A 22,940-nucleotide genomic window follows, 5' to 3' on the forward strand; every position below is an offset into this window, starting at 1 on the left:
CCCTTCACCCCAGAATAACCCAGTAATGACACCTCTACGCGTGGGAAGTGTTTCCCTCCGCACAGGGAGGATCTGAGGCTGCACCCCAGTGGGATTCCCTGCTTGAGTTGGAAGGCCACTCAGAGGTAGATGCGAATCCAGCAAGAGTGCGGAAGGTTTCGCTGGAATGAAATACCAGAAAGACACTCCAAGTCGAAGGGGCTACCCCCAGTTTGGAGGTAGGGGCTGTGCTGCGCGAAAGGGACTGAAGAGCCCGGGGGCCACCGTGGCCTGTGCCTTCCGCTGAGGGCCTGAGAGGGACGCGATGCTGTCGGGCACCGGGTTTGAGTCACGGGAGCCGGCCCGGCCGTGCCCAGCGAGCCAGCGCCAGACCCTGGCGTCCTCCATCTTCTCTCCTGAGCTCCCCCTGTTCCAGCTGCCTGAGCCACGGACCGCAGCACCACACACCCCCGCGGGGGGGGACGCCGCGCCCCATCCCCGCCCCCGGCCCCACCCCAGCCCCCCCGCGGGGGCCCTGACCCCACCGCCCGCAGGCACTGGCTGAGCTCCGAGGCGGCGAGCGGGCCGCGGGGACGCCCGGGAGGGGTCCGGGCCACTGGGGGCGGCGGCGGCCGGGTCGGGGCTCCCCCCCCGCCCGCGCTCGCCGCGGCGGTGGTGCGTCCCGGAGGTTACCGGAAGTGGCCGCGCTCGGCGCTGCCATGTTGAGGAGCCGCCGCTGCCGCTGCCGCCGCCGCCGCCGCCGCTTTGTTGTCGCCTCCTCCGCCTGAGGAGGCTCCCCGAGCGGGGGGAGTGGGGAGGAGGGGGGTCGGCCGCTGCAGCCATGGAGGCCAACTGGACCGCGTTCCTGTTCCAGGTACGGGGGGCCCCCCCCCCGGGGGGGACACGGGGGGGACAGGGGGGCCGGGCCCGGGGCTGGCGGGCGGGCGGGCGCTCCTCCTCCCCTCCCTCCCGGCTCCGCTCTCCGGCCCGGCCTTAATCCCCCTTTGTTTTTCCGCCCGCCCGCCTCGGCGGAGCGGGGCTGCTGAGGTGAAAGGAGGCGGCCTCACGGGGTGCGGGGAAGAGAGCAGGCCTCGGGGTGACCCCCGGTCCCCCCCCAGCACACAAACACACACGCGCACACACACACACACACACACACACACACACACACACACACCCTTCTCTCCCGCCCTGAAGGGGAAGGGAGGAGGCCGGTCGCTGTCACCAGCCGCGGCCCAGAGAAAGGAGGGCGCCGGGCCGCTGGATAGCGCGGTCCGCTCGGCCACGGCGCGCCGGGCCCGGGCCCGCACCGTGGGGTGAGGGGGGTCCCCGGGTTCTGCTCACTTCCCTCCCACTTCATCCATCTTTTCGTTCGCTCTCCGTTCTTTTCACCTCCCTGTCTTCTTTTTGTGTGTATATGTTGACTTTCTGACAAGCCCCCCCGCTCGAGTCCCCGCGAATAGCGGGTATCCTTGGGCTCCCCGCCACTCCCCCTTCCCGCCGCCCCCCTCATGTTTACCCAGTTGGGGGGTGCTGTAAACGTGTATCCCCTCCCCAAACTTTTTCGTTGGATTTACGTGTTTTCATTCCCAAGCCAGTGCCGAGCCTTGGCAGCTGACACCCTCTCCCTCTGTCCAGCTCTACCGCCGTCCCATTCAGCCCGGGGAATCCCCCGGCCGGGGGTGGGGGGGGCGGGGGCCCGGGACTCCGGGAGGCCCCACCTTCTGCTGGGGCGCGTTTCTCTCTCGTCCCACCTTTAGCGTTTCCTCCAACCAAGTGGGGGAGACGGCCAGTGGAGAGAGCAAACAAAGTCCGCTTACGGAGCCCCCAGATGAGTCATTCGTTGGGGTGTTGGTCTTCACTTCTTGCAAGAAACTTGAAGGTGACTGTAGCCGATGCGTTGGCAACCTTCTTGCCCGCCCATCTGAGGTGGGGACCCCTATTTGGAAGACCTAGAACTTATTTTTTCCCCGCTTCGTTTCTGTTTGAAAACGAAGCACTTAATGGGCAGTAGTAATGAGCTCACGAGGAAACTTAGGAACCGGAGGTTAGGAAGCTCGTCACTTTAAGTGCGTTCTTCCCGCCTCTCTGAGTTATTTTCCTTCTTTGAATAACTTCGTGAAATCCCAAATGCGTAGCTTGGGCGCTTGAGACCTTTTGGAACTAACCAGGAATGGATACAGAATTTTCAAAAAAAATCCTCCCAGCCACTGGATCCATCCCAGTGGAGTTAATATAAGGAACTGGATAATTCAAACAGTGCCTACTGTGTAGAGGTGGTTTATTGTTTTAAGACGTATTCTTTGGAATGTGAGTAATTTGATTTTTAAGTAATTGAGATATATTCGGGCTTCTTAAAATTGAACATACCCAAAATTACGGAATTCACTAACTTGGCCCTTATTGTGATCTTGTATTGTTTTAACAAGTGCTTTGATGAGCTTGATAATGTGATAAGTCAACTTAAAAATGCATTGGAAAAAAATGATACATAACTAGCTTGCATCCAGGTTGGTGTAAAGGTGGCAAATGCCCTCTCTAGAAAAAGCTTTCAAATGGTCATTTTAAAATATGGGATTAATGGGCCACTGCAGTGATTTTTCACATGAGGAATGATTTAGATTTACCATATTAAACGTGCTCTCAATGGAGATTGAAAAAAAACGAGAGTTCTTTATGTAAAGGAAAACCCCGTAACTAATTTTTGGAAAACTAGTTGAAAAATCTTTTGGAATACTTTTATTATTCTTTTCCTGGGGAAAGCAAATGCCAAGCATTTAATGATCAACTTTTTAATTAGATTTTATATTATTTAATTTTTTTCAGCTATTAAAATCTTTTTTTCCACCTGATGGAGAAGTGTGAAAGCTAATATTTGATCCTGGGCTTGGCAATGTGTGCAGTGAAAATTGTTGGAAAACTTATAATTTAGAGCCGAGGACAGTTGAATGGGTAAAGAGAATATTTCAGTCTTTTCTCTGGAAAGGTATGAATAGACTTACTCAGTTCCAGTTTTAAGTAATTTTCACTGGGGAAATGGAGAGTTAAACTCTCTCATTTGTTTCCTGGAGCATCCTGTTGAATTTATATTTTAAAACAATTTAATACCTGCTTGCTTTCCAAATAACCTGGTGGAAAGTGAAACCCATATCTGCTAAAGTGTTTGATGGATGATTCTCCTAATAGGACATTCAAGATATGACTCACTGATGCCAGTTTCCTTCAGTACAAAATCTTTTACCCTCTGGCACTGGAGATTTCATGGTGCCGTATCCTACCACCCTGGGTGATGAAATAACATTTCTGTTTTGTTTTTTTGCCAGCCCCAGAAGAGGAAAGCTTGGGCAGGGTTAAAAAAGCCTTGCAGTTGAAAGAGATGGGAGATAAAATTAAAACTTTGGTTTGATGATGCTAGTCAAATAAAAGTCTACCCAGAAGTTGTATATTTTTAAAAATCACTTAACTGAAGGCAGGCCATGGTTGTTATTTTACTCTGTCTCTCCCTCAGAGAACAAGTTGGGGAAACCCAGTTCCCCTCTTAGAAGGCTTCATATAGAAGTGTGGGGATCCTAGGAATCCTCAGAGAGTGATTCCCGTAGTGGGCGAGGCATTCTACAGCATTTCACCCGAGAAGCAGGGACCTGGTGTGACCCTCCTGTGAGAGTGAGCTTCAGCAATGCTGTAAAAATACTTTATGTTGCCACAGACATCTGAATTGGTAAAATGGCAGTAAGTGCTTTTAGTACTCCATCGAACTAATGGTTGTTTAGAATTGAAAAATGCCTCTAAACACTATAAGTCTAAACTTTGTCCAGAAGATTTGCTTTCCCTATTATCTGATCTGTTAGCCTTTGAAATTGTATATCTTGAGCTATCTTCAGCTATTAACCGTTTGTATACTGTACGGAAGCTTGGGCATCCTACAGCCAGGTTGGAAAGGGGGTAAGATTCGAGTCCAAATTCTATAAAGTTTTTACTAAAGTCACTTGGGTAGACCCTGACAATTACAGGAGCTCCGTAAATTAAATTAAAAGTGGACTCAGTGTGAGCACTAAGTCCAGAAAGATACTCATAAGTAAGCACACAATTTCTATGAGTACTTCCAGGACTCAAAGGAAGATTCAGTCAAAATAGTTAAATTGAAAGTGGTTAACTCTGGATATGACACCTCCTGATGATTTAGGGAAGTCTGGTTCTAGGCTTAGCTGTTGTGCTGCTATCAAGTAAACATGGAGCTGTGTGTGGTAGGTGTTCTTATTCGTCAAGAGAGGAGCTCGGTGTGAGTGTGTCTGTGTGTCTCCATATTTTTTTACTTAATGGAGTGTAATGTAGAACTTAGATTTAGAGTGAAAAGGGTAAATAAGTGTCTAGAGTGTCTGAGATGATGGGATGGGCCCTTCCTAGGACACTGTATGCTTAAAATATTTGGAACTCTTACCTCTGAGTGCATGTATCCTTTTAGGATGACAAAACTCAAGCATAGGGGCTCGAGCTCACTGTCAAGAGTTTCAAAAATAATGTTGATCAAATACAGCATATTAGGAAGAACTATTTCAGGAATTTTTTTCCATCATTTCGTAAATGTTAATCAGTATAGAGGTATGGAGAATTTTGGAAGAATCAAAACCAAGTGAGTAACTACTCATAAATACCAAGAACCTGACCCACAATGAAATTTTGGTTTCAATGCAGCTAAAGAAAATTTCCAAACATTGTCCAGCTCCCAGTTTTGGAGTGGAAAAGCACTTTATAACAGCAAATGTCCAATACTTTAACTCGCCCTACCACTGCTAGAAGAAGATGAAAATGAAAGGAATTTAAATTATTTATAGTTTGTTTTTTCTTATTAGTCTGAGTTTAGGGTTTGAACAACTAGTGTTGCTAAAGGATGCAGACTTCTAGTGTAAGATTAAATGAACTGAGAAACAATTGACAGGTGTTTCCTGGGGGCTGCCTTCACAGATGCCTTCCAGGATGATTAATAGCAGATTCCATTTCAACCAAATCTTTTAGTAGAGTTAAGTGGAAACTTTAAAAGTAAACTTAACCACTAGCATATGTATTCAGAGACCTAGATTCCTTGTATTACTTAGCAACAGCCTCTTTCCTCCGTCACTGAGAGTTTGTGATGGAAGGGTAGAGACATCTATTTTCCTAGGTAAAATAGACAAGTAGATGATTACATGTCTATATGTGTATGTGTGAGTGTGTGGCTTGTGGATTACTGCAGTAAGGTACTGTTAAATAGTTAAGTCTGGAGTGTAATTTTTTTGACAAGTTATTTAAACTTGGTCTCAGCACTGACAGACTAATGCAGACTCATTTCATCAGCTGGTATGTCCCTTATGAACCAGGGTGGTGTGTAGTTTAGTCAGCTGTTTGAAAGCAAGATCACTGTCAGCAGCTTACTCGCAAAAGTTTTGTGTCTGTGCAGTGATTTTAATGCTTTGCATTGGGAGCTCTGAGAGTAGCTAGGTGGTTGCTGGATCTCTGCTGCGGAGAGTAGCTTATAGGCTCCTTGATTGTTTCTTCTGGTCTCTATTGTCTGAAGCATGTTGAATTTTGAAGGTCATTGTGAGAGGCTGAATTTCTGAAGTGCAAATGTTTGGTTTTAGGCCCACGAAGCCTCCCATCACCAACAGCAGGCAGCACAGAACAGCTTGCTGCCCCTCCTGAGCTCTGCTGTGGAGCCCCCTGATCAGAAACCATTGCTTCCAATACCAATAACTCAGAAACCTCAGGCTGCTCCAGAAACATTAAAGGATGCCATTGGGATTAAAAAAGAAAAACCCAAAACTTCCTTTGTGTGCACTTACTGCAGTAAAGCTTTCAGGGACAGCTATCACCTGAGGCGCCACGAGTCCTGCCACACAGGCATCAAGTTGGTGTCCCGGCCAAAGAAAACCCCCACCACGGTGGTTCCCCTTATCTCCACCATCGCTGGGGACAGCAGCCGAACTTCGTTGGTCTCAACCATTGCAGGCATCTTGTCAACAGTCACTACATCTTCCTCGGGCACCAACCCCAGCAGCAGTGCCAGCACCACAGCTATGCCCGTGACGCAGTCTGTCAAGAAACCCAGTAAGCCTGTCAAGAAGAACCATGCTTGTGAGATGTGTGGGAAGGCCTTCCGAGATGTGTACCACCTCAATCGGCACAAGCTCTCCCATTCGGACGAAAAGCCCTTCGAGTGTCCTATTTGTAATCAGCGCTTCAAGAGGAAGGACCGGATGACTTACCATGTGAGGTCTCACGAAGGAGGCATCACCAAACCCTATACTTGCAGTGTTTGTGGGAAGGGCTTCTCGAGGTACTGCATTTTGCTTTGCTTTTTTTTTCATTATGGTATCAATACGATCTCTGCGTGATCTAGAAGGTTTATGTGAGAATAGATATTTGCAGGCCTGTGTTATTAGAGGAGATTGGTGACAGATAAAGTATTACACCTCCAGGTCTAATTCCAGTTTTGGTGTGGCTGACAAGTTGTGACATAGTGATTAACTTATTATTTCATTTAAGAAGTGCCTTGGTGGACTCAGGCCTTCTTTCGGCACATCAGTACTTCTTATCACTGCGAAACCATTAGTTTTCAATTCATTTGGGTGGCTGGACATGAGATTCACTGCACAAACCAAAGAAACGTATCCTGGAAGTTGGGATGACCTTGGAATCTCTTAAAACTTTTAAGAGAACGTTTTTTTCCATTTTTCTGTGGTTACTAACATTTCACTAATTTTCATTTTTAAAGGCTTTTAAAGTTAATGTAGTAGCAGTTGTCTCTGGCAAGTGTTAGGACTAAACTTTGGGTATTTTGTAATTGTAAAGAATCAAGACCTAATACGATTTGATGTTGACTAGGAAAGAAAATTAACAGGTATAAAGGACTAAGACTTTTGTTTATGGTAAGAGAGGTAAGGAGGCTTGCACTGGGGGGTGGGGGAGTTGGTAATTCTGCTGTCTTTCTTTAAAATGTCCCCCACCCATGTCTGCCAAGCATGTAAACATCACAGTAAGTAGCATTTCTCTATGTGTGTTCCATTACATCTTCTGTTGAAACTCTCTCTTTCACAGGCCTGACCACTTAAGCTGTCACGTAAAACATGTCCATTCAACAGAAAGACCCTTCAAATGCCAAGTAAGAGTTAAAATGACTTATCCTTAGTGTAGCACTTAATGCACATTATCCAGAAGGTCTGAGCCAGTCAAGTCTCACCTTTCTTGAATAGTCGTAAAATCACTGACTTGAGTAAATGTGGTCCATTTGAATTCTGGTTTTATAAAATATAAATGACAGCTTCTATTTCTGTGAGGCAAGATCATTTAAAAATGTAAATGTTGTTTTTGTTAAGCTACATTTCATTTTCCTTGGGCAACAGTATTTATTGTTATAAGAAAAAAAAAATTATTGTCTTGCAAAGGTCGTTTATTTGAAAAGAATAAATGAATGAAGTGTTTTAAATTAACTTCTGGGCTGATGATTGAGGTTGTTTTAACCATAATCTAAGAAAATATGAATTTTCTCCCAAATGTTACCACTTACTGGATTTTTGTCTGCTGTCGCCAAATTGGAGCATTCTCTAATGACATAAGTTGTGGTAATGAAGAGGTTAAGAATCTTGCTAAATGAAATGACCGTGTTAGGCGTCAGTAATTCTGGTTTTTTGCTGGAAGTCTTTTTGTGCTCCTTTCAGTTAAATTTTTTTAATGACTGATTTTATTAAGTAAGTGATTCGAATTCTAAGAAAAATCCAATTGGAGGAACGAAGCTAGTGTCATTGAGTGATTACCTGTCATGAGGCCTTGGGCCAGGCTCTTAATCCACCAGTAATTTTGTGAGGTAGGTATTATTTTCATTTTACAGATGAAATAAATTCAGATAGGTTAGCTAACTTGCTGAGTATTACATTGTTTATTGAGTCAGGGAGCTGGATTTAAATCCGGGTTTAACTGACTCTACAGCTCACATCTTTTCACTACTCTGTTGATGTCTTTTTCTTCCCCTCAAAATGTAAGAGTCTAAAATTCACCAGGTGTTTTATCGTGAGTACAATTCTAGGTAACACATACAGTTAAAATTCAGCTAACTCAGTCTGCTTGCTGACATGAGTAGGGTAATACCTAGAATATAACGTACTTTAAAATGAGTAGAACAGGATAGTCTATATTTAAAAAAAGTTTTCCTCCCTCATGCAGACGTGCACTGCTGCCTTTGCCACCAAAGACAGACTGCGGACACACATGGTACGCCACGAAGGCAAGGTATCCTGTAACATCTGTGGGAAGCTCCTGAGCGCAGCATACATCACCAGCCACTTAAAGACACACGGGCAGAGCCAAAGTATCAACTGTAATACATGTAAACAAGGCATCAGTAAAAGTAGGTGACACTTCAAATTGTATTTCCTTTTTTTTTTTTTTTTTTTTTTGCGTTACGCGGGCCTCTCACTGTCATGGCCTCTCCCGTTGCGGAGCACAGGCTCCGGACCCACAGGCTCAGCGGCCATGGCTCAAGGGCCCAGCCGCTCCGCGGCATGTGGGACCTTCCCGGACGGGGGCACGAGCTCATGTCCCCTGCGTCGGCAGGCGGACTCTCAACCGGTGCGCCACCAGGGAAGCCCAAATTGTATTTCTTTTGCGTTTCAGATTGATGGAATCTAGATTTTTTTTTTTATAATATATTGAAGATATTTTCACCTGTGTTCTCAGGACTATATTAATGTTCACCTTACTTGTTTCCTCCTGTTGCTAAAGTATGCAAACACGCGTCAATGGACGGTGTATATTAGTGTTGGAAATACACTTTACGTACGTGTATACAGGCAACAATGATAAACTCTCCACTTATTTTGCTTTTAATCCTGTACTGTCTACTAATAACGTCCATGTTAGAAGAGCACAATTTCCTTGCAGCTATTTTTCAATGTGTCCCTTCTTCTATGGGGTTTGAATAAAAAGCTTTAGTGTGTTAGGATTGTGGTAGCAGAAGCCATACTAGGAAGCTGCATTTTATGCCAGGCAATCTTAACTGATGTTATTTAATGTTAGGAAGATTCTCAGGCACGAGTGCCCCCTAACTCCTGATAGTATTAATAACATGTCCTTCATAACCTAAAGATAAAAGCAGTGTTACATAATTTTACTTCTCAAACCCAAATCTATAGAGAAAAGGGATAGCGTACCCATTTGAATGTTTAAATGCTTTGCTTACCTTAAATTCAGAGTTGAAAAGATAGAATATTCCAGGGACTTGTGGATAAAATTCAATACTTGCATTTACCCAGGCTTTTTTCTAAGATCTCCCTAACCACCAGAAGAAAGTGTTTTCCTAATTCTGTATTCTATTATATATGTACTTCATGCAGCAGAAACATCAGATTCTCAGAATAGGTGGCCAAAAGTGAATGGGAAAGAATGGTTAATGTGTTTCAATCTCATTCGTTTTTGCTTCTTTGTAAGTACATTGGGTTTATTATCTAGCACGTCAAACTTTGTTAACTTTACAGAAATTTACTTTTAATGTACATCGTTGTGGTCAGGTAACTAACTATGTTACATATTTTGATGAGCATTAATTATTCCATGCTAATATTACCCAAGTTCCATTCTAAAAGATACTTGCTTTTTAATGTAGCAAAGAATTCTTTTATGTTGGTTTTCCCTAGCTCTCTGGAGTTTTAAAATTTATCTATTTTGACCAGTAGAGACACAGCAGCACAAAAGATGTACTATAGTAAAAAACTATCAGGTCAAATGATAAAGATCATAGAGGCATGAGGAGTCAAAGTATCTAAGTTCGGATTTTGAAAAAATAGCCACACTCTTTCCAGGTAAATACGCGTTTCTGTCTTTGTCTTTGGAGCAGCGTGCATGAGTGAAGAGACCAGCAGCCAGAAGCAGCAGCAGCAGCAGCAGCAGCATGTGACGAGCTGGCCAGGGAAGCAGGTAGAGACACTGAGACTGTGGGAAGAAGCTGTCAAAGCAAGAAAGAAAGGTAAGATGAGGCATCCAGTGCTCACAGCGTGGCCAGTGTTTTCATCTGGTATGCCAAGTAACAAAGTAAAGCTGCCACAGCTTAGAGAATTCAGCTTTATGGAAACACTTTAAGGAGATACTGTGTGCTAGGAAATACCTGGTAAAGTTATTAGCAACAGAGCTTCCAAGTAAGTTTTTTTTACTAGGAAATAAAAATTCTTAGTACTTCTTGTCAGGTTCTTTCTTTTGACTTAATTTTGTTACACATTTGTAGCCAAATTTGGTCCTTTGCTGTGTACGCTCAGAGTTCCTTTTTATGTTCATTTTAATGTCAACCTCCGTGCATTAAAGGCTCCTTTTTGTGTTTCTAAAATAGTCCCACTCTTAAAGGTAGATGAAATATCCTTATGTGTACATAAGTTCATTTTCTTACAACTGTGTTATTTTCTGCTCTTTAGTGTTCTTTCTGAATTGTATTATTTATTACATATTTCAGACTCTATAATGCTGATGTCTTTTTTCTCAGTCTCACCCTTAATCTCATTCAGTCTGTCACTGGGGCTGGCATTAGCTTAACATGTATGTACTTCAGTTGTTAGTGACTTTGCTGTAATTGTTACTAAAACTGGGCATGGCTTGCTTTTCTCTCATATATATCTTATAAAGAAGCGGTTGGAGTGTCAGTTTTCAGCACGGTTTTTTAACTTAGTAGTTGTAGCTTTGGCTTCTGGACGACTGTGCAGCCATTTCAGTTCAATCATTTTGTCAGTGTATTCTCATCAGCCACAGGACAGATTCCTAAATTCCGTTTTGCCTTCCCCACCCTTGTCATGCCTTACTGTTTTATTTTAAATTCATAAGGAATCCGCTGCATGTAAGCTCTGCTGTAATTCCTTTGCTGTGTAGTTTCTTCCATCCTTTGCGTTCATGTAGTGCAGCTGTTCCCTTCCTGAGATCCCTTCTAAACATCCTGTACTTGGAAAAAGATAAAAGGAATAGCTTTTCCATATATCTACTGGCACTGGAGGAAAGAATGCAGCAGTTCAGATAGGCTTTCCACTTTGCCTCAGGTGCTGCTTATTCCTATCTTCCAAATGAATATTTGTCATTATTTTGATTAAATATTTTGTGATAAAGAGAAGGGATGGAGAATGGCGGGTAGGGGAGAAAAATTTATATGTGTGTATGTGCCGTGATAATTGCATAGTGGGTTGAAAGCATATTACGAAGGATGCTTTGCTCAGAGAAGAAGTAAAAGTGTTTAAGTTACAGAAAGGGATAGGGTTAGATTAAAAAGAAAATGAAGGGGAGGTGGGGAGTTGGCACACCCACCAAGCAAGTGAAAGCTTATTTGGTGAAAACAGGAGGAGAATATTTTTAGCACGCTACCATCACCTCAAAAGTGAGTCGGTTTTCTCCCTCATTCTTTTCTTCTGCACTCTTCTGTTTGGTATTGTATTTCAGTGTGCTTGCACAATAAGACTCAGTTGTTTAGCTCATCTTCTGATCTGCGTGAAACAAAATGCTATTGTATTCCCATTTGTTGCATGAATCTCTTTGGAGACGACCACTGATGTTAGAAACTTCTGTGTTCATGTTAGTAAATGTCACGTCTGGGGGGAGAAGAGACTCCTGACCTGAAAACCTGAACTTGAATCAGCATGTCCCTTTTAAATATTGGGCGTAAATAAGGTAATATAAGTTTCCAAACCTGGATGACAATGAGATCATCATCTCAGCAGCTTTTTAGATAGATAGATATCCAGGTTCCATCTAAATCTCACAATTGAATTTCCTGGGAAGCAGTTGTTTTCAAAAAACCTCCCTAGGTAAATGATTTTGATCATCAGCTAGGTTTGGGAATCCCTGATATAGAGTATGAAGCAATGCCAAGGTTACATGCTCATCAAGGAAGGGCTGATCATTGACTCAAGGGTCCACCTGAGGTGATTTGACCATGCGTGGCCTGCGGGCAGACGTCCATCTTTAGTCTCAAATGCATTTCTCCGTTTTGACAGCCAAGTCACAGCCAGCACCCCCATCTGTCTTCTTACTGCACTTTTCTGACACACCAGCAGGTGGTGCTGAATTTTGTTGAGGGGTGGTGTAAGGGGTGTCACCTGTGAGGGAAGTTTTCCTTAAGAAGTGCCCAGGCTTTGCTGATAACAAGGACCACGGTCCCCCAGCTCACTGCAGGGTCTCCTAGCCTGGCTAGTCCCCCTTGGTATGGCTGGTGGTGTGTGGAATACGTACAGTTAAATGACACCAGGCATAAAGTAGGTGATTATGTTAGCCTCAGAAAGAGAAGAAGAAACGGGAGCGGGGAGGAGAACATAAACCTACTGAGGGATACTTGTTCATTCTAAACAGCGTTAAGAAACAACCAGAAACAACAGGATTATTTAACTAAAATGATTTTTCTAAGACTGAAATAAACAGATGATATTAAAACAACTTGTTTATCCATCCCTACTTAATGGAGTTTTAAAACCTTAACAGAACGTGGCTTCACCTCTGAGAAGGCTTTAGAGTACATAGCATCGAGGACACACACCTCTCTCTGCTAGTTACAGTGTGCCTTGTGAGAAGATTTTTCTGATTATCTGTTACTGTGTAACCATCTGCCCAGCTCTGTGTAAACAAGCTCTTCCAGCCTGGCCTGTGGGTGCTTGGTTCTTCCCGGGAAAGTCTTTAGAATTCAGAGGAACTACATGGAAGTGGTAGTGAGAATACTTAGCCCTACTTGATATCTCTGCCCCCCAGAGTGCCTTGCAGAAATTACCTGATCTTCCAGCATCACTGTGAGGTAGGTAAGTAAATCTAAACTCCAAACCAAAAGCACCAAGCCTAAGCCAGTTGCCTCAGTCTTGTGAAAGGCACAGCATCAGAAGAGATCTGCTCTCATGCTGGGATTCCTGGCCCCCAGTCTTGTGCTCAGAAGGATCCTCCCTTCCTGTTGACCACAGGGTAGAAAACTATAATTTAATTTATTAAATGTTTGTCCTTTTTAATTAAAAGAAGTTGATTCAGAAATCTGAATTGTGTTCACTGTTTTGAGAGTCTAAAGGCCCTTTTGTCTTCTTATTTTAGAAGCTGCTAACCTGTGCCAAACCTCCACGGCTGCTACGACACCTGTGACTCTCACTACTCCATTCAATATAACGTCCTCTGTGTCGTCTGGGACTATGTCAAACCCAGTCACAGTGGCCGCTGCAATGAGCATGAGAAGTCCAGTAAATGTTTCAAGTGCAGTTAACATAACCAGCCCGATGAACATAGGGCACCCCGTGACTATAACCAGTCCATTGTCCATGACCTCTCCTTTAACACTCACTACCCCAGTCAACCTCCCTACCCCCGTCACTGCCCCAGTGAATATAGCACACCCTGTCACGATCACATCTCCAATGAACCTGCCCACGCCTATGACGTTAGCTGCCCCTCTCAATATAGCAATGAGGCCTGTAGAGAGCATGCCTTTCTTACCCCAAGCTTTGCCTACATCACCACCTTGGTAAACAGTATTATAAAATCAAAATATGGGTTCAAGTAAATATTTACCAGCAACTTACTTTTAGTTTATTAAAGCAAAAAGTAAACCATGAAATTGGGAGATTTATTACATTAGTTAATAATAGTGTAGTAGCATTATTCTCCAATTTGGCTGGGATTGTTCAAAGTAGGGTGTGTATGTCACTTATCACTGGACCACTTTAGTTTAATCAGAAATTCCTTTTAGCTGACAGCATTGCTTAAACAGGATAGTAGTTGGCAAGATGAAAGCCGGAATTAAAACCAATCATGAAAAAGCGAAACCCATTTCAAAATTAAAAAGCAGCATTACTGTTTTTGATCCCAAGAAATCATTTTATTCTGAACACTAGCAGAACTCTTCTCCCCATATATACAAGGTGGATGGCTGATTTTAACCTGAAGTTCTAAATCCAGGGATTGAGAGCTAGTGTAAAATTGTCTGTGTTTATTGTTTTTATGAGTAAATACATGCATTGTCATAATAAAATGCATTTCAGAGAATATGCATTTTACCTTTGGGAATATGTTAATTTCAGGCAGCATTCCCTATGGGAAAGGTGATACCAGCTCTGATATGCAAAGCATATGATAATTTATCATTCTATCTTCAACATATAATAGGGATTGTGACCTGATATTTGGAGATGTAAATATTGCTCAGCATACTAATCCTGATGGAATATAGCATTGTAGTTGACTTTTTTAAAAAATTTAAAAAAACAAACAAACAAAACATACACATTGTGTTTAGGTGAGAAAAGGCCGCAGCTGACAGAGGAGAAGTCAAGTGTGCGGACAGGCAGACTCCTAACAAACGGAGATCAATGGGACTCCTATTCAGGGGTCAAGGAGTACTTTGGAACAGTTAAAATATATTGCTTTAATTGGAAGACGCTGGAGGCACTGGGATGTGATATGCCCCTCTCTCTCCCAATCAGAGCCTGTTGATATTTCAACAGGGAAAGGTGTGTTAGTTGCTCACTAGAGTTTATGTCTTATATTAAATTGTATACAGTTTTTATTCTAACCACTAACTAGGTAGTATGCCCCTTCAGAACAAGCAGAGTGTATCTTTTCTTTTTAATTTCTCCTTCTGTTTCTTAAGTATTGTGCAGATTTGTTCAACTTTGTAAATATGGACATCACTTTTTTTTCTTTGAGAAAACACTTGTATCAGCTTTGTCGGGTTTTCAGGGAGACAGCTGTCTGCACTCCCTGCAGAAATCCAGCAATGCTTGTGCACGTTAAGACATGTGCTTTTTATTTCTTAGCAGGATGTTTTATCTCTGTACATAGTACAAAGTAGAAACCAAAAGCTAGGGAGACAGATACTCTTTACACCATCATGTCACACATTAATGTTTTTAAAGCATTGTGTTTTGGAAAAAAAGTTACTAAAACCAAGGCGCTGTGATTATTTTTTTTTAAGTTGCAATATGTTTTTGGTTTTTTTTCCTTTTTTTTAATCTTGCAGTTAAGAGAAATGGACATTAGTTGTGTTAATCTTGCAGAATGTTTGCAGGACTGACTATCAAACTGGATGACTTCCATTTATACCCCACTGTGTCAGTTCAAGCATCAAAATACCTTGCATCTGAGGCAGACTTCCTACATCAGGGACAGGTATCTGTGTGTCGTTATACAAAACAGTTCGAGGGGGTTGAACTACGTAGTAAAAAAATAAAATAAATAGTACTTAGTGTAAAATAATTTTATAAATGATCTTTTGTACTTTAGGACATTAAATTGTACAACTTTTGTATATATAAAAGCTTAGGAACTTTCTGTTTAGCAGGAAGGCAACACATTCCTACACTTCTAATGTGTATGTTTGTTATAATGTCCATGTAAACATGCCCTATGTTTGTGCCTTTTAATTAGTTTGTCTCAATAAACAAAATGTAGAGAAAAATATGTAGCTATGACTTTGTTACAACTGTTCCTATCCACAGTACCAAAATGGTTTGTTTTTAATATGTAGAGCATTATGTGTGGACTACTGGAAGGACTCGTGTAGGGAAGGCCCATGCGTGGCCCTGCTGAGGTCTGGATTGGGCAGGTCTTGGCCACATTTGGAGGAAGCCAACGTTTCCTGGCATGCAGCCCTAGGACCGGGTTCTGGCTCTGCCCGCTGGGACCTGTCGTCTCTCTCTGGCTGGGCTGGCAATCACAATCCTCCGTGATTGAGATGGCCCCGGCTTCCTCCACAATGGCCCAAGGAGCAGTCCTCAGTGGGGGCAGGTGTGGACCCTACCCCCAGGCTAGAGTGTGGTCGTCAGAACCCTAAAAGTATTAGTTCTTTAAAAAAAAAAAAAAAAAAAAAGATATATACTAGGAATGATTGCTTTATCAATTCATTGTATAATAAACAGGAGTGAGACTTCATTGTATGACTTCAGTTAAAATGATATTTTGTATGCATTCTTTATTCACTTAAGCTTGTCTGCAATAATAAACCCACGTCGTGTCTTCTTTTGGGAGGGAGAGAGTTGGCAGGCTGGGGGTGGCAGTGGGCCACTGAAAGCAGGGGCCGAGTAGGTTGTGTGGTGCAATTCTCCTGTCTTGGAACTGGAATTGAGTTTTGATGCTGATGAACTGATTCAACCAAGTGTTGAAGGCAAGAAGGCCACCGCTCACGAAAAAAGCAGAGAGTTTGTTTTTCTCTTCTGGTTGTAACCTGGTTGAGAGCTTCCCCTTTATCAGATTGGCAGCTAAACAGTTGTATTAGATCATCCTCAAATCTGACATCCAGCCTGTTACGCTCTAGGGCTCGCTGCTTGGCCTACATTTGCCTTTTATTGTGTATCCATTTCCCTCCTAAGGTGTGCTCCTAAATGAAGGTTTCTCTGTAAGCAGATGGATGATTTTTCCTGTCAATACCAGCACTGTATTACATGCAAAAACTGCAGATTTATTTTGACAAATTAAAGTTAACCGGTCACAAACGTTATGATGGATTGCTTAATACCTCAGAAGCTTCACCATTTCACCATGATGATAGAGAAATTTTTGAGCACTGCTTCTCCAGGTGTACACGTCTTGATATTGGGCTGGAGAGAGAGGGAGAGAAATTTTTGAGCACTGCTTCTCCAGGTGTACATGTCTTGATATTGGGCTGGAGAGAGAGGGAAGGACTAATGTCAGGCCGGTTTGACCACCGAGAAGGGAGAGTGGAAATGCACCAGACTGGCTGCAGTAAGAGAAGTAACCTCCTCCAGTCAGCTTGAGTAAAGCCCAGAGCAGGTGGGTTTCAAACATTTCTTTGCATGCTCTAAACCTGGTTTCTTTACTTGAAAAGGGTTTTAGGCTGGGTTGCCTACCCATTTATGTTCAACTAGATTCATCAGATGTCTACTGAGTACCAACAATGTGCCAGGCACTGTTAGGCACTAAAGGGCATACAAAGGTGATTAAGACATGGTTGCTGCCTCCAAGGAGGCTAAGAGGGGTATGACAAGTACCCAAGTGACAGTACCACCAGACAGCAAATCAAGATGGATCTGACACCATTTTTTTAAAAGTTTTGGATACCTACATCTGTTTCATATATAATTGAGGCTTTCCAAACTTCCTCTGATAATTGCTTTAGTCTCTTTATTGACTCAGTGAAAACAGCTGGAGCAAGAGTTCCTTATGTTGCTTTTGTCTGGAATCGGAAGTGTTATTTCACTGAGTTGCTAGTTAACAGTCCTGGCTGTCCAGGTGTTTCCACTCTTCTCAAGGGGCGCTGCTGTTTGGTCCTCTCTGGAGAGACCTGGGTTCGGGATGTAGAGGGCATGGTGGAGGTTTTCCCTGCAGTATCCTCAAGTATCGTTGCATGGAATGGTAATCACTTTCCCCTCCCAGGCTTAATAAATCTGGCCTTCAGTCCTGTACTCTTTCCTCTCTAGAGTCTTGTAGCCTGAAAGAATGCCATTTGTCCCCATTTGGGCCTATAAATCTCCCCCACAACTGATCTGACCCTGGCAGATTACTGGATAATCTCCCTGTCTAGTAAAAGTAGGGGCCAGGCAGATCAGTGCGTTATGGTTCACGGCTGAATACTGACTGAGTTTGTGCGTTGATCTAGACTCCAGCTTCTCTTGGCTGCTCACTTTTGGGCAATCAAAGGCCCATGTAGTTCCCAAGGAAGGAATGGAGGGAGGGTCCAGGGCTCTGCTTTGGATCTTCGTGTGATCTAGCCCTCCCCTTGGACCAGCCCATCAGGGGTTGACTAGTTAGCTCTCTTCTTCCCAAGACAGGCACTTGACCCAGATCTTGGCCTTGGACCATGAGGGTCAAGTATTCTTTCCTTTACAAAAACTGCCCTGTCATGGGAAGGGAATGGAGTTTCACACTTCAGATTCTGTATCACCACTGACTTGCATCATAGCTTCAGAAATTGTCTTCATCCCTGATGATCTTTAAGTTGACATCCCACCTTCCCAACTGTTAAATATCTCTTTGAAGAGTACATAGAAGAAGAAGAACTTAAAGTCAGTCTTCTTATTGGAGTGAATCCTTTCTGATGTATATAACTGCCAACGATTCAAGAAGAATTCTCTTGGGTGTTTTGGTAAATTTACATTGTTTATGGAGTTTTCTCAAAGTGAGGTCCACCTGCATTTGGCTGTGTCAGCCCTTTCACCTGAATGTCATTTTTTCCTAAATACACCTATAAAGACCCTGGGCAAGAACTAATATGCTAACGATGGACATTTGAGGACAGCTTTTCATTCTGCCTGTGAGCGATTCCTTTGGCACAGCAGCTAGAGAGGACGAGGAGACCAAGGGAAATGGAAGGGACATGCCCTTCTAGTGACTGGTCCAGCAGCTCTGTCTGGCAGTCAGTGCCCAGGTCCAAGGCTGGGAGGAGCAATGTACCGATTCCAGAGGCTGCTTATGGAGAGGGAAGCCAGCCTCAGAGACTGGGACAGGAAGCTAAGTCTTTGTCAACCTCAGGGGCAATTGGGAGGCCACCAAAGCCATGGTTCTTACTGAGTCAGCCTAAATCCACTCAGAGATCAGGCTTGAAGGAGCCTGGATCCTCAAGGCCCTTGGTCATGAGCCAAGAAATTCCGAGCTTTGTTAATGGTGGGAAAAGAGCCAGAGAGAAATCAGCTTTGCTTATGAGGTGAGGGAGAGAAGGGAAAGGGGGAATTTGGAGGTTAGAAAGAGGCCCAGGGAAGGGGGGGAGAGAGAGATTTTGGAGAAATTGTCCTTGTGCTTCCTGTGGTGTCATCTCCACCCTGTCCTCCTCCCCTTTCCATGCATCTGCCCCGAGCCGGACATGATTACTCAGAGGACCCTGAGACAGGCTGCTAGTGTAAGCCAGCTGTGATGATTTCAGCTCCAGTCAATGGGCAGAAAAGAAGACAGGCTCTTCTTAGCCAGAAAAAGAACAAAATCAGTAGCTGAAGAAACAGGCAAGATTCAGGTGATTAGTAGGGAATCCCCACCTGTGGTGGGGACCCAGGAGCCCCTTCCAGCTGAGGAGGTAGGGGTCCCCCTTCCTGAAATCCTAGAGCTTCATCCCAGGAGAGTAGGCCTAGACTCCAGGGTGGCCTGTCCCACACAAGTGAAGTTCTGCCACTTTGCCCACACCAGAAACTGTGGCTGTCAAGGATGTCTGAGGGAGAAGACTGGGGAGAGGGTGGAGTTGTGGAAAGAGGAAGGAGATAGAACCTTTGTATATTCTGTCCCTTAGGCCTAGAATGTCCTCCCCCAAGCAACCCTCCAACACATTTTCTCTGTTGTGAACCACTAGATATCCTTCAAAGTCTAATTAAAATGTTCTTCCCTCCGAAGCCTTCCCTGTAACTTTTAGGCAGTTGGTTCGTTCCTCCTTGGTATACAGGCAGAATTGGGAGATACCCAAATAAAGTGGAGGTAGTCCAGGGCCCCGCAGAAGGGAGGCTAGTTCCTAAGTCGGACTGTGTATTCCAAATGTTTTGCCACATCCCCTAAATCTCTGATTCCAAATTAGTGGGACCATGGCAACCTGCTGCTGACTTGCCCTTGTATCAATGAGTCCCAATGTTCAGGAAGCCCAAAACACAAGGCACCAAGTACCAAGGCCAGAAACAGCAGCAACAGGTAAGTAAGGCCCCCGGAAGATCCAGAGCAGGGCAAGACCTGGCATGAGGGACAGCTGGGAGGTGCTGTAATACAGGGTTGCAATTAAGAGCAGGGGCTTGGAGTCTGACAGGCTGGGGTGTAAATCCAGGCTATGCCAGTTGGAACTGTGTGTCCTCGGGCAAGATATGTAACCCCTCTGGCCTCAGTTTCCTCAGCCGTAAAGCAAGGATGATAATAGTTCCAACCTAGTAAAGTTTTTGAAGATCTAATTCATGTAAAGTGCTTAGTACGGAGCCTGATATAGAGGAAGGAGCCTCGGATTCAATATACCCCCCCCACCTGGTCCTCCTGTACCCTATGTAGTAACAGCAACATCAATTCCCTCAGAGGCACCAACTGCGTTCTCTGAAAGAGCAAAGGAGCTGATTGCCTTCCTTCATGGCTTCCCCATCTCAGACGCTGAGATTTTGAGGATTGGCATCCAACATGGGAGCCAGAACCTCATCTCGGGAAGGAGAAATTTAGATGGGAGACACATCTGACCAGCAGCTAATAGAAGGCTGCCCAATATGTGGCAGGGAGGGCTCAAGTTACACCGAGGGAATAGTCACCAGGTTGGGAGACATGGAAAATGTCAGGATATGTGCCTATCAGAGAAGTCGTTCCATCTCACGTCATTCACCAACATGCGCTAATATCCAGAGAAGTCGCCTGGACAGTTTCCCTCTGCAATCTCACCATCCTGACAGAGTTAGTTCTTATAGCTTGCCGCTAGCCTGGCACGGGCCTGACTTCCTTCCTTCCCAAGAGGAAAGGGAGCGCCACCACCTACCCAGGCAGGATGTGGGAGAGAAGCCTGACATACTTCTCAGACCTGCTCGCTCCTAAATCAGCCCTCATCAGCTCCAACCTGTTTTCCCGAAGGCGTCCTGGACTCGGCGCTCTGAGAGAGGAGCCCCGCAGAGCGCGCGGCAAATGTGGGTTTTGTCAGGGATGGGTCAGTCAACCTACTACGGTGCCCAAACTGCCAGGCCTAACATCCGATGTCCTCCACCGTTTGGGCAAATCTACTTCGCCTGCCTCGTCTCCGCGGTCCGCGCCCCCGACCCCGCCCAGGGTAGACTACGGTTAGAGCGGAGGCAAACAAACAACTCTGGGCGTGTCAGCCCCGCCCCGACTAGAGCATTGAGGAGCCGGGATTGGTTGATGTCTCCTGCGTTCTGATTGGTCGGGTCAGGGTGCTCATTCACAAGGAGCATTGCTCCACTCCCGCTGAAGTTTACTCCAATGCTGCTTCACTTTCTACACTCTGCACAATAGTTGTGCACATTCTATGTAAATAGATAAAATTAAGTTCTATGATGTGCTTCGCAATATAGTGTTGGCCCCCTGAAGGATGGCCGAATCTGTCAGTTTATTGTATTCCATTTCCAAATCACACATGTGCCGGTGAATGGACAGAAGCTGCAGGAGGGCTGTTTTGCCTCTCCGGGGTGAGGCTACGGCTTATCCCGGGATGCCGTTTGCTGCGTTAGCTTTTCAGAAGAGCCATTGTCCCAGCACCGATCCTTTCTATCATCTACACTTATATTTCACATTTCCTTGCCTTCTGTCATGCTGTTCCATGGTAGGAATGCTTTTCCTTCTCATTCACTTTTTTTTTTTTTTTTTTAATGTGGTTAAATATTCCTGCTCACTAGCTCCTCTGGAGAAAAAGCTGATTGCAGGGCTTGGGCAGGGAAAACACAAAGTGAACCTGAAAGAGTTCTGAAAAACTTTTTATTTGGAAATAATTTCAAACTTAGAAAGTTGCAAAAATGAAAATAGTGCAAGAGACACCCGTATACTCTTTACCCACATTCACCTATTGCTAACATTTTATCCCTTGCTTAATCACATATGGGCTCTCTCTTTCTATATATATATATTTTTTTTTTTTTTTTTTCTGAACCATTCCATGGTTTTATACATCATGGACCTTACCCCTAAGTACTTCTGTGTATATTTCCTAAAAATAAAGATAAGCTCTTACACCACAGTCGAGTTATTAACTTTCTACATTTACACTTACATAATACTTTTAGTTAACTTACATTCCAATTATGATCTGATTATGTCCTTGAGAGCATCTTCACTCCCAGGACAAGGCCTAGTCTAGGGTCAGGTGTTGCGTTTAGTTGCTGTGTTTCTTTAGTCTCCCTAAATTTGGACCATTTATATAGCTGGCTTTTTTTTAAAAAAATTACACACCCCTGCTTTTTTTTTTTAATATAACATTCTTCATTTTATGTTTGTCTGATGTTCTCCATGATTAAATTGAGATTATTCACTCTTAGCTGGAATACTGCTGAGGCAATGTGTCCTCAGGATATCATATCTAGAGGCACATGACAGCCCTCTGTGCCTCATAGGTGATGTTACTTTATTATTTTTTTTTTTACATCTTTATTGGAGTATAATTGCTTTACAATGGTGTGTTAGTTTCTGCTTTATAACAAAGTGAATCAGTTATACATATACATATGTTCCCATATCTCTTCCCTCTTGCGTCTCTCTCCCTCCCACCCTCCCTATCCCACCCCTCTAGGTGGTCACAAAGCACTGAGCTGATCTCCCTGGGTGATGTTACTTTAGATCAGTCAGTCAAGACATTGCCTAGTTTCTCCATCATATAATTACTGTTTTCCCCCTTGCAACTAATAAGAAGTCTGTGGGGAAACACTTTAAGACCATTCAAATATCCTCCTCCTCATCATCAAAATTTCCCTCTAGATTTAGCATCTATTGAAGGTCTGATGCAGTCTTTATGGTGATGGTGGAAACATCTCTGCACAAGAAAGTCAGGATGGGAATGTATCAAAAGAACACAGGGCCAGCAAATGGCCAAATCCAGAACAATCTAAGCATCAAAATAAATAATGATATGGGCTTCCCTGGTGGCGCAGTGGTTGAGAGTCCGCCTGCCGATGCAGGGGACGCGGGTTCGCGCCCCGGACCGGGAGGATCCCACATGCCGCGGAGCGGCTGGGCCCGTGAGCCATGGCCGCTGAGCCTGCGCGTCCGGAGCCTGTGCTCCGCAACGGGAGAGGCCACGACAGTGAGAGGCCCGCGTACCGCAAAAAAAAAAAAAATAAATAAATTTTTTTAATTAATAATAAATAATGATAATAATAAATTATAAGCTCTTGGGAATTCCCTGGTGGTCCAGTGGCTAGGACTTGGCGCTTTCACTGCCATGGCCCGGGTTCAACCCCTGGTCCGGGAACTAAGATCCTGCAAGCTGTTCAGTGCAGCCAAAAAAAAAAAAAAAATTATAAGCTCTTGAAGGAAAGGAAGAATCCGTGAAGACATAAGCAAATGAACTAGTGTATCCTGCTGCTCCTTTAATTCTCAGTTCT

At 44.1% G+C, this 22,940-nt stretch overlaps 1 protein-coding gene across 2 annotated transcripts; it reads left to right on the forward strand.

Annotated features, from left to right (window-relative positions):
* The first annotated feature begins 820 nt into the window (after positions 1-820).
* VEZF1 (vascular endothelial zinc finger 1) lies at positions 821-15,390 on the forward strand. Of its 2 annotated transcripts, none has more exons than XM_065897440.1 (6): positions 821-853; positions 5,595-6,289; positions 7,051-7,114; positions 8,173-8,356; positions 9,842-9,970; positions 13,042-13,469. In XM_065897440.1, exons 1-6 carry the CDS (start codon positions 821-823, stop codon positions 13,467-13,469), a joined length of 1,533 nt encoding a protein of 510 aa, XP_065753512.1. The 2 variants fall into 2 exon arrangements, with proteins under 2 accessions (XP_065753512.1, XP_065753513.1); XM_065897441.1 differs by lacking the exon at positions 821-853 and adding an exon at positions 3,614-3,708 and having other exon boundaries at positions 13,042-15,390.
* Positions 15,391-22,940: the final 7,550 nt, after the last annotated feature.

Source organism: Phocoena phocoena, chromosome 19 (assembly GCF_963924675.1).
Source record: "Phocoena phocoena chromosome 19, mPhoPho1.1, whole genome shotgun sequence".
In the NCBI taxonomy this organism is placed as follows: domain Eukaryota; kingdom Metazoa; phylum Chordata; class Mammalia; order Artiodactyla; family Phocoenidae; genus Phocoena; species Phocoena phocoena.